This window comes from Cyprinodon tularosa, unplaced genomic scaffold (genome assembly GCF_016077235.1).
Source record: "Cyprinodon tularosa strain WSP-4 unplaced genomic scaffold, ASM1607723v1 ctg8, whole genome shotgun sequence".
Taxonomy (NCBI): Eukaryota; Metazoa; Chordata; class Actinopteri; order Cyprinodontiformes; family Cyprinodontidae; genus Cyprinodon; species Cyprinodon tularosa.
This window is the reverse complement of record NW_024039562.1, coordinates 3,617,110-3,637,654: the sequence shown is the minus strand read 5'-3', so window position 1 is coordinate 3,637,654 and position 20,545 is coordinate 3,617,110. Positions and strand designations below refer to the sequence as shown.

General features: G+C 38.0%; 1 protein-coding gene across 2 annotated transcripts in view; it reads right to left on the bottom strand.

Moving 5' to 3' along the window:
• LOC119774128 (voltage-dependent L-type calcium channel subunit beta-4-like) overlaps positions 1–10,025 on the bottom strand; it is a 47,600-nt gene extending 37,575 nt beyond the window's left edge. For both annotated transcript variants that reach the window (XM_038271492.1, XM_038271494.1), the window contains exons 1-2: positions 9,910–10,025; positions 8,165–8,257 (exon numbers count right to left, since the gene is read on the bottom strand). In XM_038271492.1, the coding sequence (XP_038127420.1) occupies positions 8,165–8,257; positions 9,910–9,990 (174 nt within the window). In that variant the 5' untranslated portion in view covers positions 9,991–10,025. The remainder of the gene's footprint in view (positions 1–8,164; positions 8,258–9,909) is intronic.
• Positions 10,026–20,545: the final 10,520 nt, after the last annotated feature.

The following is a 20,545-nucleotide window of genomic DNA, read 5'->3' as shown; positions in this document are numbered from 1 at the left end:
ATTTGTAGGGCGTTCCAGTCTTATTGAGGGTAAGTTCTTTCTGACTTGTGTAATCAAGCCACTTTTTCCAATGTTATTTCAGGTATTTGGGCTTGATCCTTAGGTGGTAGGTGATTTTATCCATTGTGAAGATTTCCTCTACTATTGATATCCATTGCATCAGGTGTGGAGGGTCGCTTCTGAACCATTTTCTGCTAACCGCCATTTTAGCTGCCACTATCGAGATTTGAGGAGATAGATGTCTTCCCTGTATATCTCTTCACTCTCCAGCCAGCTCAAGTACACAATACGTGGGTCCTTGGGTATCTTGTATCCTATTATTTTTTCTATAGCCTGAACAACTTGATCCCAGCAGGTTTGTATTTTTGCACATTGCCAAATATATGAGAATGACTGGCATTCATCTGTCCACACTACCTCCAACATTGTTGCTGAGTATGGAGTAAATTATTTTGTAATTGAGGTGTTATAAAGTAGCGTAATACATTTTTCCAGCCAAATTCCCTTCAGCCTCTAGAGCTCGTGGAGGACTGTTGTGTTTTGCACATTGAAAGCCAGTCGCTCTTTGAAAGTTTCACTTTTAATTCTGCTTCCCATTTAGACTTTTTATATCCACAGTGTTAAATATGCAGTGTCAAGGTACATTGACTCTTTTAGAGTTATTACAACAACTGAAGTAAAATATACACCCTGTAGAGTTCTAATTTAACACTAATTCCAAGTGGGACCAAATGCACTCTCAACGTGTTACTTTTTGTATGCTTTTAAACAACATAGTGACAAATTCTTTTTTTTTTTCTACAAATGTGCTATCTGAGTCTTTTGGTTTGAATCTCGTTGACTGGGAGTGCCATAATAATAGTTTACTATCCCCTTCTGATTTGTATTTTTTAAATACCTCATACCAGTTTCTTCTAAAATGGTGTTTTCTGTCATTTTAATTAATACATTTTTCCCAAGCCTGGCTTGTAGTTGTACATTTAAATCTATTCGTTTTAATTTGGGTTCGTACTCAAGAGAACACCAATTGATTACGTAAATTAGTTATGCAGCATAATAATGTTCTTTAAAGCTAGTGAGGGCTAAGCCACCATTTCTTTTATCTAATTGAAGAGTCTTTAATTTCTCTTTTACCTGCCCGGATAAATCTGGATATTTGCTTGTTCCGTGTTTTAAATTGGGCTTCTGGAATCTTAAATGGTAATGATAGAAATAGATACAGTAGCCTAGGCACTATATAATTAATCTTAATTATTTCTATTCTTGAGCTAAAATCCATTACTAATTTTGACCATTTTAAGAAATCTCTTTGTATTGTATTGCTAATTGTGGAATAACTAGTTTCCTGACTTTTGCCCAGGTCTTACATAGGTGGGACTTCCAAGTATTTAATTGATTTATTTTCCCATTTGAGTGTGTAACTTTGTCTCATTTCCTTGCTCGGAATGTAGTTTAATGGTAGTAGCTATATTTATATAGCTAGTACCATTTTATATCCTGACATCCTCCCATATTCTTCCAGTTTTAAAAACAGTGTTGGAAGTGTTACATTAGGATTCTGTAAATATATAATTATATCATCAGCGAATTGCCCGATTATATGGTCTTCTCCTGTAATGTTCACTCCCTTCAGTTGCCTGTTTTGGCAGGCAGTTCTTTTATGGGTGTACTAGAGAGGGTCCACCCATAAGAGTGGCTACATTGTTAAAAATAAACAACTCTGCCATCTTTTATAGTCCAACAGTAATTGTTCAATAACTAAAACCGACTCTCCCAATCACTTTACTGAATTACATGAAGGCCTACTATAAAGAGCCATTTCGAGTTAAATAATCACATAATTTTCATATCCCAAAGTACATTTTCTTGCTGTACGCCCCTGTGGTTTTTCCTTTGCTCTCTCTGTGGTGGATGTCGCCGATCCTCGGCTGTTTGCTTGCTGCCGTCCCTACAGTTCCCGAAGATGTGCTCCTGAGTCACTGTCCTCTGCTATGGGCTCCGGTTCCTGCATGTTTAATCCTCAAGTATTCTTCTACCGCAGCATCTCCTGCGCGCTATCGTAGGGCTGTGCTCCGGGGCTCCAATGGATTCAAATATTGGTGAATGTTGTCTGAAAGTGGATATTCTTTTCTTTGAGTGCTTTCTTTATCCCAGTGTACTCTTTTCTCATTTTCACTATCTCTGCCTGGGTAGTCATAATCAAAGTACAGGTTCCTGTTACTCAGGTGAATCTTTCCTTTTCTACAAGCTTGCCTCAGCACCATCTCTTCGGCGGTGAATTCTTGAAAATATACTGTAATGGCTCTTGGCAGTGCGTCGGGTTGGGGTTTGGAAGCCAGCAATCTATCGGCACGCTGTATGTTAAGGTCCAGGTCCGGGGGTAAAGGCAGCCCAGAGGAGTTTTCAATGAATTGAAGGCGTGAGTTTCCTTATTCTCCCTCTGTTAATCCAAAAATGCGCATATTATTTCTTCTGGCTGTGGCTTCAAGGTCCATAACTTTGCGCTGTTGCTCTGTTTGTTGGTTTAAGCTGTTACAGACTGCCTCAGTCAACTCTGCCGACCACCGCTCTACCTGCTCCACTCAATTTTCCATCTCACTCAGTTGTGCAATTTCACTCCTCAGATTCCTGTTATCCCCTTTAAGTCTTCTTTTAACTCTTATTGCTTCTAGTATGCCGGCAGGTTCCTCGCACTGGTGCTTGCTTGTGCAGTTCGGCTTTAGCCTTTGTTATGGAAGAGCCTTTATCGTGAGGTTTTGGCATTTGTATCTTAATTTGGCCTCTGGTATGTGTCTTTCCCTCCCTCCACGATTTCTATCTGTCGAATGTAACGTTATCAAGTTAATTAGAGGGATTTATGCTTTCAGTTTGGGAGTGAACATTCTTGTGCATCTGTCTACTCCATGAGTTAAACCGGAAGTCCAAGCAGATGATACTTATAATGTTATCACGGTTTCTTGAACAGTTGTGCAGGCATTTTAAATGGCTTTCCAAATTTTCTTTCTCTTTCCTTTGCTTTAGTCCTGCATTGTACCTGGCTATGTCACCATAGTCTATGTAAAAATTACTTTACTTGGATTAACAGTATCAAGAGGTCATTTAACAGAAAAGACCTCAGGGAAATTTCAATTGAATAAGTCTGAACAAAACTTGGTCTTTACATAAAGACAAAAGTAAAATAACCAGTTACTACAAAAAAACCCCAAAAACATCAATTTATAGTGGCTGACTAATAAAGCAGCTGATGCTGGCTGATATTCTATGCTTAATTTTCATGTCATTTCGAAGAAGAACATTCATTGTCATTGTATAGTGTGATGGCTACATCTACAGCCACACAGATGTGGTGACAAATATCATTTGATATTTAGTTTCTTTTTTATATAGGGTTTTATTTAAAGAGTCATTTCATTATTTGGAATTTATTTATCAGCATTGCACTGTACTTCAAAATTAGTGTGCACATTCTGGTTTACCCTGCTCTGTTATGATTTTGTTTAATTCCCTTGACTGAGGAACCAGCAGGTGGCCGAGGGGCTGAACTAATTTGGACTATAGCACATCAGTGCTATGGGGAGAAATTGACTTTTGCTTCATTTGGTTTAGTTAGGTTTGTGTATGCCTTGCCCCATGTTTTTAGCCACTATTCAAGTTTCTCTTTGTTTCAAAAATGCAGGTCAGTTTGTTTGAGTTAGTTCTCTTACTGGTTGTTTTGAGTAGTTCTTGTTTCTTTGACCTCATTTTTGGATCCATTTTGTACTTGTGATATTTTATCTTTTTTGGGTTACATAAAAGAACCCTTTTTTTGTTGTTTTTTTTTTTTTTTAAATACACCTGTGCCTAACTGTTCTTACTGCTCAGTCCATCACATACAGGATACAGTAAAATGTCATATGGCAGTGCCAGTTTCAATTAGATGTCAAAATCTTCTGTTTAATGAATAGTCTGTATTAGTAATATTGCAAAAAAGCGAAGTAGACCACTTGGTTGACTGGTATGTGTGGGTGACGCATGGCCATATATTTGTTACCTTGTGGGGAAGGTAACTAATTTTCCAGGAGTATGCTAATTTGTGTACTGTTAAAAATAACCAGCTTTCCACAATAATCTACAGTATAATTTTACAGTAAGTTTTTGTAATTAAGTTTCCTTTTAATATCCCAATGAATACCTGCACAATGTCCCCTTAAAAAGTTAGAGCATCTAATTTTTAGTGTACAGTAAAATCCTACAATCAAAAAGAAACTTTTTATATCACAAGGTCTTTAATATGACACCACCACAGTAAAATAAGCAAGAACTTTACAGTAGTAAATACTATTATTACAGTAGAATACTGTATTTCCCTCTTTCAGATTAAATGGAGAAGTTAATCAACATGTACAACTGTTTACAGCACAGCAGAGAATGCATAAACCCATTTATCCTTGTGCACGCTCTGTTTAAAAGTCGCTGTATGCATCGCTCATACAAGCCTACTTTCCGAAAGAAGATGTGCAATTTTTACACAATGTCAGACTCAAACCAGTAAGTGAAAATGGGGACGAGCACGTAGGACCGTAGGAACGCAAACATAATCACCAAAATGATTAACAATTGACAACAGGAACACTTATTTTGATGATCCACCCGGAAAAAGAACATCCTCCACTATACCTATAATGTAACATTTACATTTCTTTTAAATGAAAGTTTATCTCATAAGACAATTCATATTTTGTTAGCAAATGCACAACATTTTTGAACATTCTCTCACAGTGTCCACTGAGTATGGTAAATGACATATACTTATATAGTCCTTTTTTAAGGAGACTTGCCCAAAGCACTTTTCACTATATTCAGTCATTCACGCACACACTCACACACTGTTGGTGGTAAGCTACATTGTAGCCACAGCTGCCCTGGGGCTCACTGACAAAAGTAAACCCTATGACAGCTGTGGAAGAGGCTTGGAAGAGGCTGCTGTAGTTAATGGAAGTGATCTGCTGCATATTCATGTAAAGTTGACTAGCAAGATTAGAAAGTTAATAAAGTTTGAGTGTCATTACTTGGGTAAAAATGGCCAAAATAAAAGTATGCTGAAAATTTATTAGAGAAAGACCCAACATGTTTAGATTATAAATCTAGTAGGGCTTGAGATGGTAAAAGAGGCACAGATGAAAAAATTAATTTAAATAATTAATAAAAAAAATTGTTCCTATGTTTTCATTGTTTTTGTAGTTTACGATTTATATGGTGCCTCACCACATTAGTAACAATAATAAATTCTATTACGCCTTTTTGTATGGAAGTAAATCTGTGTCGCTGGGATTGGAATTAAAAATGCCACTGAAATTTAAATGTTGTATGTTTGTACTTACTGTTTCAGTGTTACAATATATTCAGAACACATTTTGCACCTAAAAAAAAATCATTGTCATTATTTCTACACAGTTGAAATTTCATTTGTTATTTTCTCTTCAAGCTAAAAATTCACATTACTTTTTCAAAGTGATTACATTTTCAATACTTATTTTTATAGTTAAATTTTTCAGTATTAAAAAAATCTGCATATAAAAAAATTCAACCTTTCAAAATTCAAACTCAATATTTTCAGCCTCCTGAGATTCAACTGGCTCTATTTCACTGTCTTAAATCCGGCATCTAAATTCAGTGTAAAAAGGGAAGGGTTACTTCAGGTCACAGACATTAGCAATGGATTGTGGTGTCCAACACCCAGCCAATCCCGTTACGTTTTCTTAGTCATGTGACGTGACACTTGTGCCGCTCATACTGAAGGAAAACCAGCATGACGGGGCCGCTCATGCAAGCTAACGCTAACTAAACTACAGAAAAATAAAAGTAATAAACTCACCATTGAGTTAGCGTTAGCTTGCATGACCGGCTCCGTCATGCTGGTTTTCCTTCAGTATAAGCGCAGCAAGCGTCACGTCACGTGACTAAGAAAACGTAACGGCATTGGCTGGGTGTTGGACACCACAATCCTTTGCTAATGTCTGTGACCTGAAGTAACCCTTCCCTTTTTACACTGAATTTAGACGCCGAATTTAAGACAGTGAAATAGAGCCAGTTGAATCTCAGGAGGCTTAAAATATTAAGTTTTAATTTTGAAAGGTTGAATTTTTTTTATATGCAGATTTTTTTAACACTGAAAAATTAAACTGAAAAATAAGTATTGAAAACGTAATCACTTTGAAATAGTAATGTGAATTTTTAGCTTGAAGAAAAAATAACAAATGAAATTTCAACTGTGTAGAAATAATGAATGAATTATTTTTTAGGTCAAAAATGTGTTCTGAATATATTTTAACACTGAAACAGTAAGTACAAACATACAATATTTAAATTTCAGTGGCATTTTTAATTCAAATCCTAGCGACACAGATTTACCTCCATATTTGTGCCTCCTCAGAGTTTACCAATTTGGTTTTTCCTTAGTGAGATAGAAGTCTCACATCCCTTAATAGTCAGGTGAGGCTACTTGTAGTTCATTTGCATACTAATCACTGATTGGTTGTTTAATAAAAAGAATAGGGGAGGGGTATGGGGTGCAGACAGATGAAGTACGGTAGGTGAAGAACACAGCCTGCTCAGCGCAAGTGATGTTCAGTTACTTTGGTAGGTTGGATTTGAGGGTCATATGCCTCCTCCTGCCTCATCCTGCAGCTATCCCCATATTACCATTAAATAACCCTGGAGAGTTTTGAATTCATGCTGAATAGAACCTCCACACAGCACAATGCTGCCACTCCTGCATGCAACAATAAAGATTATATATTACAGGTAGAGTTTTGAAGCATTCGATACTGATGTAATGTTTAAATTAAATCATTAGTTGTATTTAAATGTAATGTAGCATTGTTACCTCCTCCCAAACTAATCCCTGACCCTTTTTCTGTTTTATTTGGTCTTCATTCTGTTGCTTGCTCAAAAATGCTCTCTAACAAACCTCTGAGGTCTTGAAAGAATTGCAAGGGTAAAGGGGGCCAAACATGACTGCATTATCATACATTGCCTTTTTTTTTTTATTTTATATATACTCACATACCTCTGAAAAGATGGTTAACAGTTTCCTTGACCGAAAACAAATTCTGTTGCCTGAGCTGATGTCATCAAAAAATAACTAAGGCCTGCCACAAAGAGGAAGATGCCAGAGAAAACGTTTTGAGCACATTTGTAGTTTTCTCCCAATAGTCTAAGAATAGCATAAAGTAGAAAGGTCCTATATTGTCCCTCAGTGGGAAAGCTCAGATGTATCAGCACTGAGTAAATAAATTATTTAAAACAAAAAAAGAATATTGGGCACACAGTAGAAATTGAAAATTTAGATTAAATCTAATTGTAACAAAGTAGGATGACTTTAAACAGTTATGCATAAAACAACTATTTACAAAAAGAAAGAAAAACTACAAATAGAAGAGTTCAAATTTGCTTGCAATAGTAGTATTTCAAAATTAAAACAATACCCAACAAAATACTTTTTTAAATTAATATTGGTCTGCTTCACTAATTGCAACACCTGAAGTCATTCATACCCCACTTTGTCTTGCATTTTGCCTTCTATGTAAATCTCTGGACTCAAATCTGTCCTGTCTTATTGACTATAACTACAGTTGTATTTGTTTTACACGGTCAGATCAATTTGAATTTTTCTTCAGAAGCAGCATATGGACACTCTTCTTCCAGATTAACAGGTCAATCTAAAATCTGAAATGTTTTAAGTATCATTTTAATCACAGCAGTCCTTTTAAATAACCAATTTAGTCTTCCAAAAGTGTCTGACCCTAAATGACTAATTAAAAATTGTGTGCTGTGTTGGGATTTCAGTGCCACACTTCCCACACTTTAATTTTCAAACATTTTGCTGCCCTCTGCTGTACACAAACAACACCTAAAACATGGACATCAGCAGTGTGGATGAACAGAAGCAGGCCGACATTTCAAATCAGGAAAATATACTACCAGAGGTTCCCATACTATTGTCTTGGTTCTTAATTAAACACATATTTATCACTCCTCACCATTCCTTATACAGCATGAAACCTTACAAATGCCCTCACGTCACCTGATCTATATTTTATACAGAAGAAACTCTTCCTGCGCTGTTATCAATTATATACTGACAGATTTCTATTGAATATTTATAATATAAAGTAAACTTTACCTGCCGTTTGATGAAGCTGGATGTTGTGTCTGAGGATGTGCTGCCATCTGAGCGTTTGAAGCGGCTCTTGCGTTTAGGCAACTTCCTGGGCAGCTGTGTGGAAAAACGACACACAAACAGGTGAGGAAATAATAGGTAGTACATGCGTATTAATTAGAAAGTTGTGGTTTTTTTTCAGTAATCCCTTAGATATGAAAAACCTATCATTTAATTAAAATGGTTATAAAAGCATTTTACTCATGTAAAATTATGTAAATATAGCTTAATTCTGTGGTTGTTTTTACTAAATGATTTGGGGCCAGGAGTTGAGGCTGATTTATACTTCAAAACTAGGTTGCCTGAGCAGGTGTCGCTGTGAATGCAGAGACGTCCCCGCCCCTGCCGCAGACACTCTGGTGCACCTCTCCAAAATTGTAGGAGACCGCAGACAAGAGGTCTCTGATTGGTCAATTCTACATCCGCTATACCCATGCGTATTTCCTGTTTGGTTCCTGTTGGTCCAGCTAAAAGAGCGAGATGCGTGAGAACGCTGGGACCCTTTTTCCACCTGGATCCCCGCTCTTTTTCGCCCTCATGTCCCTTCCTTCGTCGCACAAACTTGCCCCCACTTCCTCACAGCTAGTTCGTGACTGTCCCTCTTGCGTTGTGGCGTGGAATTACATAGCGCAGGCCTCAAAAATATCTGAGTCATACCTGTGACAAAATCACTGCGACACACTGCTACCGGAGTATACCCAGCCCTTTAGTGACATGCTATCAATTAAAACTATTCGGCAAACAAAACAAATAAATATAAAAAATGTGTAAATTACCATTTTTACCACATAAAAACACCAACAGTAGATAAAAATACCCTTTATCTCACCCAATGACTTCAAAGAGACAGACAAGGTATATATAGATACGAAGACCACATTTGTGACAAAAAATAGCAAATTATTTGAACATAAGAGGAACTAAAGATAACAACATTTACACAATAATAATTGTGGAATAAACTAAGCTGCTTACTGCCATCCGAGAGAGTAATGTAATGACCTTTACAGCTTGTATCGATGTGGCTTAGGGGAATGTTCATGCAAAATGTCGGTTCACACATAAATCTGGATTAGTAGGGCTCTACTGGGCTCCAAATCAGATTCTGCTCTGGGCCCCATAAAAGCTTGGAGCAGCCCTGGTAAGCTTTATAACGTTGATGTATGTGATTCGTGTCTTCCTCAGTCTAGGTTCTCCAATTAAGTTTCTAACATCTGTCCAGCACTAGATACAATAAGCTATAACTTTATATAATTTCTGGGCCAAAAATGTAGAGGATTCATTCTGAGCAACAAATGGAGCGCCTCAGGTTCTAAGCTACAAGTTGGACTAAGATATAGGCTATAATATTTCCAACACCTAAAAATAAATAAATCAATCAAAATAAATAAAGGAAACGCAATCCCATCATGTTGCTGCTGGGTTTTCCGCGTTATTGTAGACGATGGAAAGCGCGCTGAAATAAATAATAAAAGATGAATGCAAAAGAAAAGGCCTGATCTCTGAGTTTGAACCAAAAGCAGCAGCTTTGATCTTTTTTTGCAGGTGGATTGAAGCCAAACACACAGAGAGCTGTGGCTCTGGCATCAATGTACAGTTTGGCTGAGGTACCTGCTGCCAAACCGCGACGCTTCACAGAACAACAAGTAGCATCTGAGACAATCCAAATACATGGTGGATGGTCAGAGAGCTGCAGTGAGTGGGTTTACCTGAAAATAATGCGACTGGGAGCCTATTTCCACAGCAGACAGAGGATCTACGGGCGATTTGGACATCTTGACTTGCACCATTTATTGAGGCTATGGCAAGTCATTTGGGCCAATAATCGTCCGTACAATAACGCGCGGTTCCAAGCTATGGCAAGCCGATTGGGCCAATAATCGTCCGTACAATAACGCGAGGTTTCAACCCGTATTTTACGCGAGCGCGCGTTTTTTACGTAATACGTTTTTTGCATATTATATTATCAGGAGGTTGTCTTTTATGTGCTCAGCCACTAGATTTAAAGGTGTTTTACCCAATAAGAACACTGCAGCACCAGAAACAACCAGGAGATCCCTGATTGCTGGGGAAAGGCAGAAAGAAGATGCACCTTCCTTTCTGATCCTGTCTAAATCCTGTTTAGTTCAATAATAAAGTCTGTTATTACACAAAACTCACTCTGCTTGTTCTCTCTACTTATGCCCTTGGTGCAGAAGATAAATTAAATCTTTAACAGAAATGTTATTATTAATTCTGAAAATATTATCATGTGAATATAAATACAAAGCATACAGAAAATGCAGCTTTATTAAGTGACCTGGTTTATTTTATTTAGCTTTTAATTTCTTTTCAACATTTAGTTCTACCACTTGGCTTGTGCTTTGGTAGTTTCATGTTTAAAATGACAAAAGAAATATGAAAAAGCTTATGGTCGTCAAGTTGTACTTACTCTCATATGACAGCAGATGGCAGTGAAAGCCCAAATTCATGAGATTAAATGTTTGAAGTCAATTTTTAAACGTCTGTCTACCACTTTTTTGTGATTTGAATCATCATATTAAATTTCCAAGAATGCAAAGTGAGCATGAAACTATACCATTTTCCAGGGAATAAACAGTATTATGTGACGCTATGCTTAATTTTTTTTGTCTGTATGTACTGTTTTATTATCTTCGTGTCTTTCTTTAAATGCCTCAGTACTACTGTTTGTATTATAACCTAATTTTACAGACTGTAAGTTAGTCTAACAAAGCTTAGTCAGAATCCTGAATTAAATTGTTACACCAAATACTGCATGGCTTGCTGATATTCAAAATGTACAATTTCCAACTAATCTAAGTTTTACAAGTTGACAAGGAGTAAGCACTAGCTCAAATATTTGGTTCCCTAATCCTTCACACACCCCAGGTCATCAACATCTTCCCTCCTGTGTTCCTCCAACCAGCTCTGCTGCTCCTCACCTATCGAACACTTCCTTGAGGCCATTTTTGTCCAGATTACACCTTAATTACACTTGTATGCTTAATTTACACACTTTACTTGGATGATGAAATTATAGTTTCAATGTTTCAATTTGTCCAAATTACTATTTTGTTTCCGGTGGTTTCAATGAGAATTTCAGCTCTGCCTCCTTTATAACCATTTTAAACATCATAAACATAGCATTCATGAAATTGTTTATGAACTGTTTTATTGTAGAGGAGATCATGGCTATGGCTTAAAATCGGTCAGACTTCAAATGTACAAAGCAAGTTGCTAAGTGAACAAAGATAAATCTTGAGTGGACCAATTACTGTTTTCCTAACACACATCATGTGTTCCACCAGCCAGCTTTCTTAAGGCCATTTTTGTTCCTGTTGCAATCCAAAGCTTCATTTATTTTTTCACCATTATGATTGTTACAATTTGTCAAAAAAAAAATAGATTTAGTCCATTTAACGTATTTAGTGTATTACTATGCAAGAAGGATCTGTCTATCATCACAGTGTTGCTCCAAAATCAGACTGATGCAAACTTGCAAAGCATGTTGCTGTGTGAGCAAAAATAAATCTGCACTGCTCTATACTTGATGCTTTTTTCTTGCTTTGGTGCTCATGACCTGTGGATCAGCCTCAGTTATATTGTAGAGTATGCTTAATTTGCACACATGCTTCAATTTTACTCCTTAGCGGGATATGTTGCATCTCAATGGGCCATCTCTAAGTGCACAGCAAGTTTGTATAGTATGGTTCAATGAGTCCATAATATAAAGCCTTAAACTGGTTTACATTATACATCTGAGAGAACCATAAGAAAGGCCAGAAAACGGATAACCTTTGAAACTATTATTATCACTAGGGTTTTTTTTTTTTTTTATCAGACTATTCTAAATCCATGTGAGCCCTTGATGGACATTTCCATCGTGGCTTTAAATTGCTCCTCACACTCCACACCTCTTGGAAGGAAAAGGGTGATGCTGCAGGTAGAGGAGTACGGCAGGCGTTGCTCTCCTGGTTCCTGGTCAAAAAATTCAACTGATGGGTTTGGTGAATTATTTGCTCTAAGGAGATGTCTACTTCTTCATCTGTAGAAGGATAGGGAGAGGTCACTCACCATTGATTCAAATGCAAATTAAGGACAGGTGTGTAAAATTACCTTGAATAGCAACCAGCCACCAATCCCACCAGAAAATGGTCTGCTCTTCAGCCTCCCTGCGGTTGCTTCCAGGTGGACTCCATTTTATGGTGAAGAGAGACTGCATGCAGCTTCTCCCAAGTTTCTCACCTACGTTTGTAAACACAGGGAGAAACTGCATGCAGTGTCTTTCCACAAACTAATTTTCCAAATAAGTTTCCTCTAGAACCACTGCTCCAATCCGGCTGATATGGGAACCGGAACCACACAGGAGGTCTTCCACAGGGTGGGGACCACCCCCAGGCTGAGGCTCAGGTTGTACATGTTGCTGAGGATCTGACAGAGCTCATCTGCACAGGTCCTCAGCAGCCTGGGGGGGGTGGGGGGGGGGGGGGGGGGGGGGGGGGGGCGTCTGGTCCTGAGGCTTTCCAATGTTGCATTGGTGTTACTGTGAGGGGGGAGGAAGGCACGATTAGAGGTGTGGATGGGTCGGGGGTTGGTGGGAGTGGCGGCGGTGGGGGGGAAAGGTCTCTGGGGGGCTGGTGGTTGAAAGTGTGTGGAGAGTTGAGGGCAGGGAGGGGACCAGTGTGAGGGGAGTCAAACCGAGTGAAGAAGCTGTTTAACTCATCTGCAAACTTGGTGTAGGCACAATGCTCTGCACACAGAAGGTCATGTAGTCAGTGATGCATTCAGTCAGGCTGTTGATGTCCTCACCATTGGAACATGCTCCAGTCTGTGGTGCTGAAACAATCCCTCAGCTCCTCAGTGGCGTCATCCGACCAAACTTTCACTGACTGTGCAATTGTCCTTCTCACCAGTGGAATGTAATGGGGGGGCAGGTAGACAAGGTTGTGATCTGAACGACCCAGCGGGGGGAGGGGGGCAGAGGTGTATGCATCCTTAACATTTGCATAAAGAAGGTCCAGCCTTTTATTGTTCCTGGTTGCGTGACGTATTGTGTGAGCGTGGGGAGAGTGGAGCAGAGTGAAGAAGTCTGTTCTAACAAATCCTACCTAACAAATCTAACAATAAAGACATATTGTTTAAACATAAATCCTTATTTATTGATTATTGGTTTAATAATAACATTATTTTGGTTGACCAATTATTTAACAAAGAGGGTCTTCTTTACTCTTATAAAGAGTTTCTAGAAGAATACAAAATTCCTATGTCTCCTATAGATTATGCCAAAGTCTTTGGAGCAATTTCTTCTGGTATTTGCATGTTATTTATCCTCTAAAACAAAACAAACACATATATATATATTTTTTTTTTTTTTTGACTCTAGCCCAGGGGCCCCCATCCTGACTCCAGCCCAGGGGCCCCAATCCTCCTAAATCCGGCCCTGCATACTGGAATACATTTGTGCAAAACATTGACTGGAAGAAGGTCTGGCTCTTACCCAACCGATGTTTGCTGACCACCAAAATTAAAGCAATATCATTTAAAAATAATTCATAAGTTTTACCCGTCTAATGATCATATTGTCAAAAATTTTAAAAAAGACATTTAAGTATTTTGGGATGGGAGTCAGTATTAGTAACGATCACGTGATTGGGACAGTATTAAACACTAACGGGAGCAGACGGGAGCGGGAGCAAACCAATAATAACAAAAAAAACTAGGATCGATGCCAAAAAATAAAATTAAATAGAAAGAAAAAAAATCCAGTACTGGCGCGGCGCCGCCATTTTGTATTTTTTTTCCTTGAAGCCTACACTATAATGCGAGTCAAAAAAACTACACGACCCAAAAACCATCACTGCTTCCGGAGCGGGATGGGACAGGAGTGAAAATCCACTCCCATCTCAGACTCTAGTCTGAAACTTGTTTAACACGCTTTGGAAACGCACAGCACGATCACGTGACCAAACTCCCGCGGCAGATAATAAAGTCTTAAACTCACTGAGAGTAATTCCACATCTAGGCTGCATATTTGCTGCTTCACGTGAACATGAGCCGAGCCGCACCATCTCTCATTCACAAACACCGCCAGACCATGACACATATAATATGGAATAGGGTAAATAGAATTATAAAAATATCTAAACACTGTGGCTATAAGGCATGCAATATAATAGACCTGTATATACAGTAAGATAAAAATGTAGAATGATAATCCCTATGGTCTTATGTAATAAAAAAGTGATTTAAAAAAAATTGAAAAATATACATCCATAGCTGGTATTGAACCCTCAACCTTTAGAACTGCAGACTACTCCCTCTACCCTCTACACTAACAGCCAAGAACACAAAAGAATATCCCAGTTTGCTAATTGATCTATATAATCCTGACTCATGGGACGCCGAAATGGACTCAGACTGCCACCTAGTGGCTATAGTAGTCACATGTTTTTCACGCAATTTGTGAAACACGCGGAGCGTGAGTGAAGTGTCCATTTCCAACCAGTGCCCACTGTATGAAGAAAATGCTTTAAGAAGGCAACTTTTATAATTTACTTAATTTGTTAATTAATCAAAGAATTTAACTTAAAAAGATACACAACAGTGGGAGGCAAAAAACACCAAGAACGTACAAATTGATTTGTAGTCAGTTTTCTTATATCTTTTTTGATGTCATCAGTGCCATGTTGCTGATTTTACGAGACCAAAACTATGATGTAGCAGTTCTTCAGATCTTAATACGGAAAAGCAACAATCTATGGTAAGTTTGATTGATTTTATAGAGTATTGTGGATTGTAGATGACGAATAGGATAACGTTTCAATACACAGGGTCATGTTATTAGCAGATATTCAAAATTCTTCTTCAAAAACACCAGGCTGAATGCAAAGATTGACAGCTACATATGCACATTGTTAGTACTTAATTGTATAAAAAATATGATTCACAAACTAGCGAAGTAGATTAAGAAAAATACTAAAGTTCTACATGATGGTGGTACATCTTTTCACTTGAACAATCATGTGTGGGGTATCCTAGCAGTAGCCTTGACCAGTTCAGCATTCAAAATATTTAATTAGGTCTCCTAATCTGCTGGCTATGCCAAACATGGTCTGACACAGTAAAATGTGCACAGGTTTTAGTCACAAACCAAATTCTCCATTTCCACAGCAGCCACTCGGAGAGATTAGCTTAATCTCTTCATGATTTTGTGGTATGTTGCTTTGTCTGAGGTTCTGACCAAGACAGAGAAAAGGTGATGGTTGCTCTGACTTATGAAAATGTAAACAAAATAGCACCTCATAGAGGAAAAAGACTGAATAATATAATCCAAAGGATAAAATCTAAAGTTATGTGTCACTTTAATCTGAATAAGATTTTACTAAATGAAAAACTAAGAGAATTGATTTCCCTTTCCTCCAAAAAAATATTAATACACATGTATATCATTTAAAACATATAAACAATGAAATCAGCAATTTTCACCCCTTAAGTGTTTAAAATAAATAAACCTTACAGTAAACCAAATATATGGGACGTAGTTTGGAAAATGCAGCTAAAATATATAAAAGCTATGAGTTTATTAACTAAAATTACAGATTTGCAAAAAATAAATAATTAATTCCTGAAAGATTTGAATCAAAGTGGCATATTTTCCTGAGAGAGTGAAATAATAATAATAATTTTTTGGCACATTTAAAACAAGTATGTTTAAAAATAAATAAAACCTAAAACCTGCTTAATGGATTTAAATCAAGGATGATAAAAACAAAAAAAAACATCCTAACTTTCAGAATTAGGACTGAAATAGCACCTGACATAAAGTTATAAATGGTTGGCTTACAGCAGAATAGTAACGGATTCACTGTTTATTGACTAGAGTTAAAGTACCTGCGTATAAATAGACTGAAAAGCGTCCATTTTAGCGTTGACCCAGTTACAGGAGGTTCGGTAAAGATGGGCGGGCTAAGGGTTCCATGAATCTGCCTACCCCCCCCCACCCCCCCCCCCCCCCCCCCCCCCCCCCACCCCCCCCCCCCCCCCCCCCCCACACACACACACACCCAACCCCCCACCCCACCCCGATGACAGAAAAGGGCCTGACACACATGAATGTTTGCATGCAACAATTACGTTTAATCATTTATGTTATGGCCATTTGTTGGTGTTTTGTTTGTCTTATCTGTTTGTCTTATATGTTGTCTGTAGTGTCTGTGGATCCACTATAACTATTATATGTTGTCCATTTGTGAAATGATAGTTTAGTTATTTTTTGTCTTGGTAAAATAAAAATGAGTGAATAATTAAGGTTAAACTGTAAAATAAGGACAGTTTCTTTTTTCTGTGGCTCATTCTTCCCCCTCACCTGTTTTCAAAACAAAGCAGGAGTTAAATGTGTTAGAGATAATACACAGCTGTTTTAAATTGCTAATAAAGGGGATTGATATAAGGTTCAAATATCACAACAAATAAAGTTTAATGAGACAGATTTTTAAAAATTAAATCAAATGAACAGATTATGATTGTTTAACAATAATTGGGCATTTCTTCAAATAATCAAGGACCTGTGTCATTATTTAAATGCTAGATGCTAAAGTTTAATTTGTTAATCTTAATTCTTTAAGATTTAGATTAAACTTTAAGGGTAAATAAATCTATATGTGTGTAGCATAAATAGCTTGTATAAAAATAAATTAGGCTGATTGAATTTGCTTTTAAATTATTTACAATTCTTTAAGAAGTAAATCTATCTTAAGCTGATCTGGAATAAATATGCAAATTTATTTAACATAAGTATTGGTTAATAATTATACGGTGTTCAAATGACTCAATTGGAAATAATGATGATAATAACATTATTTAATAATAATAATAATAATAATGATAACATTAATAATAAGGATTACAATGATAGAGGATATAAATAACAGGATTTAATTCCTACATTTAGATGAATGGTGGAGACTTTAAAATGACCTATTCTCAATGAATCATTAGCTCAGATATATCTGGAGGTGTAGTTGACTAAAACTTTATGGGTTTTCTTCAACAGAACATATGTTATTTGTTCTGATGAAGAAAAGGGTGGAAAGAAGATAAAGCAAGAGAAAAACAGCAAAGCTAAACTAATAAGGATCCATATAGATGCTGTTTATTTTTCCATCTGGAACAGTCCATGTGGAATTTGGGTTGATATTTGAGAGCAGAATAAATAAACAACCTACCGTATTTTCACGACCATAAGGCGCATCGTACTAAAAGGCGCACTCTCAGTTATGTGTCCCATTTCTGTATTTAACACACACATAAGGCGCACCGGACTATAGGGCGCGTTTTTTATATACAGGTACATGTCCTCTACTACCTTTAAATACCTCTACTGCGTATTTAAAAATACAGCGGGGGCAAAACTGAGTATGACTGTGCTTTACCCATGTATTTATTAAAAAGTATTAATCAAACCTGGCAGCTGGCCGTGAGACAGACACATCGCAGATGACACAGCGCTGTGATCACTCCTAAATTAACTTAAAATCCTGAAACCTGCCGACGGAATATGTTCGCTTTTATGGGTGCCTGCAGTTTAAATTATTTAGATGAAAAACACCTGCCATCCACCGCGTGAACCCGGAGAATGTCCAGCCTAGAGGCTGCTGATGAAAGGATTTCTACTGTCGGTGCACCGCTGGTATGTGGGGGTCTGAGCGCCTCCGACAGAAATAGATAATCTGGATGAACTGACTGCAATTATTAAGTTTTCAGGTGGACTTTCTCACTTAAAAACATAATAAAACTACTTAATTCCCACTGATCACAGCAAATATAGCTGCAAGATTTAGATTATTTAGATGAAAAAACACCTGCCAGCCACCGCGGTGAAGAGGAGGAGACCCGGCCCAGATGCTGCTGTTGAATTAAGTTTTCAGGTAGAAAAATAGAGCGGGAGCAAAACTGAGTATGATTGTGCTTTATTCATGTATTTATTACAAAGTATTAATCAAACCCATCAAAGTCATCATCCTCTGTTTCTGAATAAAACAGCTGCGCTAAATCAGACATGCCAGTTTCCCCTTCTTCGCTGTCAGAGTCACTTTCCGTGCAGCGCAGCTCCTCAGAAATAATGCCGGCTTTTGCAAAAGCTTGTACAACAGAGCCAGCAGACACGTTAGTCCATCTACAATCCATCCGCAAACTGTGGCGTAACTTGCCCGGCGCTGCCTTCCACTTATCCTGAAACTGTGGTCTCTGTCGGCCATCCATCGCTCCCACGCCGCTCGCAGCCTTACTTTGAACGGCCGCTTCACACTGATGTCGAGCGGTTGAAGCTCCTTTGTCAGACCCCCCGGGATAACGGCGAGCACAGTATCCATTTGATTCACCTTTTTTTTCACATCGGCTGTGAGATGGGCACGCAGCGATGGTGATGCGTGGAAAAAACCACCTGGTCTCCTCACATAGGCTACACCTCCCTCAGCTACGCTTTCATCATCTCCTCATCCATCCAGCCTTTTCCATTTGTGTTAATATCATATGTCATCAGAGCGCTGTGTCTGTCTCGCTGTCAGCTCCCAGATCAGCTTCTCTGATTGGTTGATGCGGCGAGTCCAGCAGCAAAACTATGGCAAGCCAAGAAGGTCACATTTCGCATTGAATTGTCGCGTCACATTTCGCATTGAATTGTCGCGTTAAGATTGAAGTTAACCTATGGCAAGCCGATTGGGCCAATAATCGTCCGTACAATAACACACAGTTCCAACCCGTATTTTACGCAAGCGCTCGTTTTTTACGTCACTGCGCGCCCCCGCCTGAATCCGCGCCTGAGAAGGGTAAGTAGAAACCAACTTTATCACTTTATTTTCTATAGGCTTATGTCTATAATCTATATAACACAGATTGAAATGTTTATATCTTGTTTTCTATTCTTCAGTGGACCTGGCACAACTACAGAAAATGACCACAGCGTTGACCTGTATGAACGTTCAGATATTGGAGACATACAGATAAAAGGTATGACTAAATGTTGAACTAAATGTTGAAAAGAAATTAAAAGCTAAATAAAATAAACCAGGTCACTTAATAAAGCTGCATTTTTTGTATGCTTTGTATTTATATTCACATGATAATATTTTCAGAATTAATAATAACATTTCTGTTAAAGATATAATTTATCTTCTGCACCAAGGGCATAAGTAGGGAGAACAAGCAGAGTGAGTTTTGTGTAATATCAGACTTTATTATTGAACTAAACAGGATTTAGACAGGATCAGAAAGGAAGGTGCATCTTCTTTCTGCCTTTCCCCAACAATCAGGGATCTCCTGGTTGTGTCTGGTGCTGCAGTGTTCTTATTGGGTAAAACACCTTTAAATCTAGTGGCTGAGCACCTAAAAGACAACCTCCTGATGATATAATATGCAAAAAACACCACCAAACATTATTAACGCCACGTATTTTACGCGCGCTCGCGTAAAATACGGGTTGGAACTGCACGTTATTGTACGGACGATTATTGGCCCAATCGGCTTGCAATATGGAACTGCGCGTTATTGTACGGACGATTATTGGCCCAATCGTATGAACATCCCCCCCACCGCTTCTCCCCCCCAACAGTACGGCGAGCGTTACGGGACAAAATGTCTTCCACGATGTCCGCATCACCTACCTTCTCAAGTGATGAGGTTTGTTTACATAGATGATTTTACAGATAGTATTTCATTAGTCTGTGTATTCAGTACCGTCTCAGTTCATCTCTCTCAACTTGCCGTAGTTACTTTCGAGCGTAATCTCGCAATCGCTAGTTTGTTGGCTCTGCGCTGCCGTAGCGCAAAGATGTCTGCCTCCATGGCTGCGAGACCCGCTCCTATGTAATTATAAAAAACGAAATCTAAGCAACGCAAATATTAAGGTTAAGAGGCTGAGCTCGTAGATGATAATAAATAACATAGTTATGTATAATATATTACATTTCTGACTGTATATCCCTGTAATTATTACACACTGTAGCTTTAAAAAAGCATGTTTGAAAGAAAGGTTTTTGTATGAAGCAAATATTTGCTATGAGAATTTAAACAATTTGATGGAATATATATATTATTTTTAGTCCTACATAATATAAAATGAGAAAAAGATCCTCTGCCTTTCCTGTGTTAATAACTGGTTTCATACATAGAGCATTTTAGCGTCAAAATAGCAGTAAAAGTATTTCTTACTGAATCGTCTGAACTTTTTTTTAATTATCTCAACCAATCAGCAAACACATTCCGACTCGTTCGACCAATCAGAGAAGGAAGCCCCGCCCATGCGTCCCTTTCTCCCGTCCAATCGAAATCCGTTTTGGTTTGCGTAGA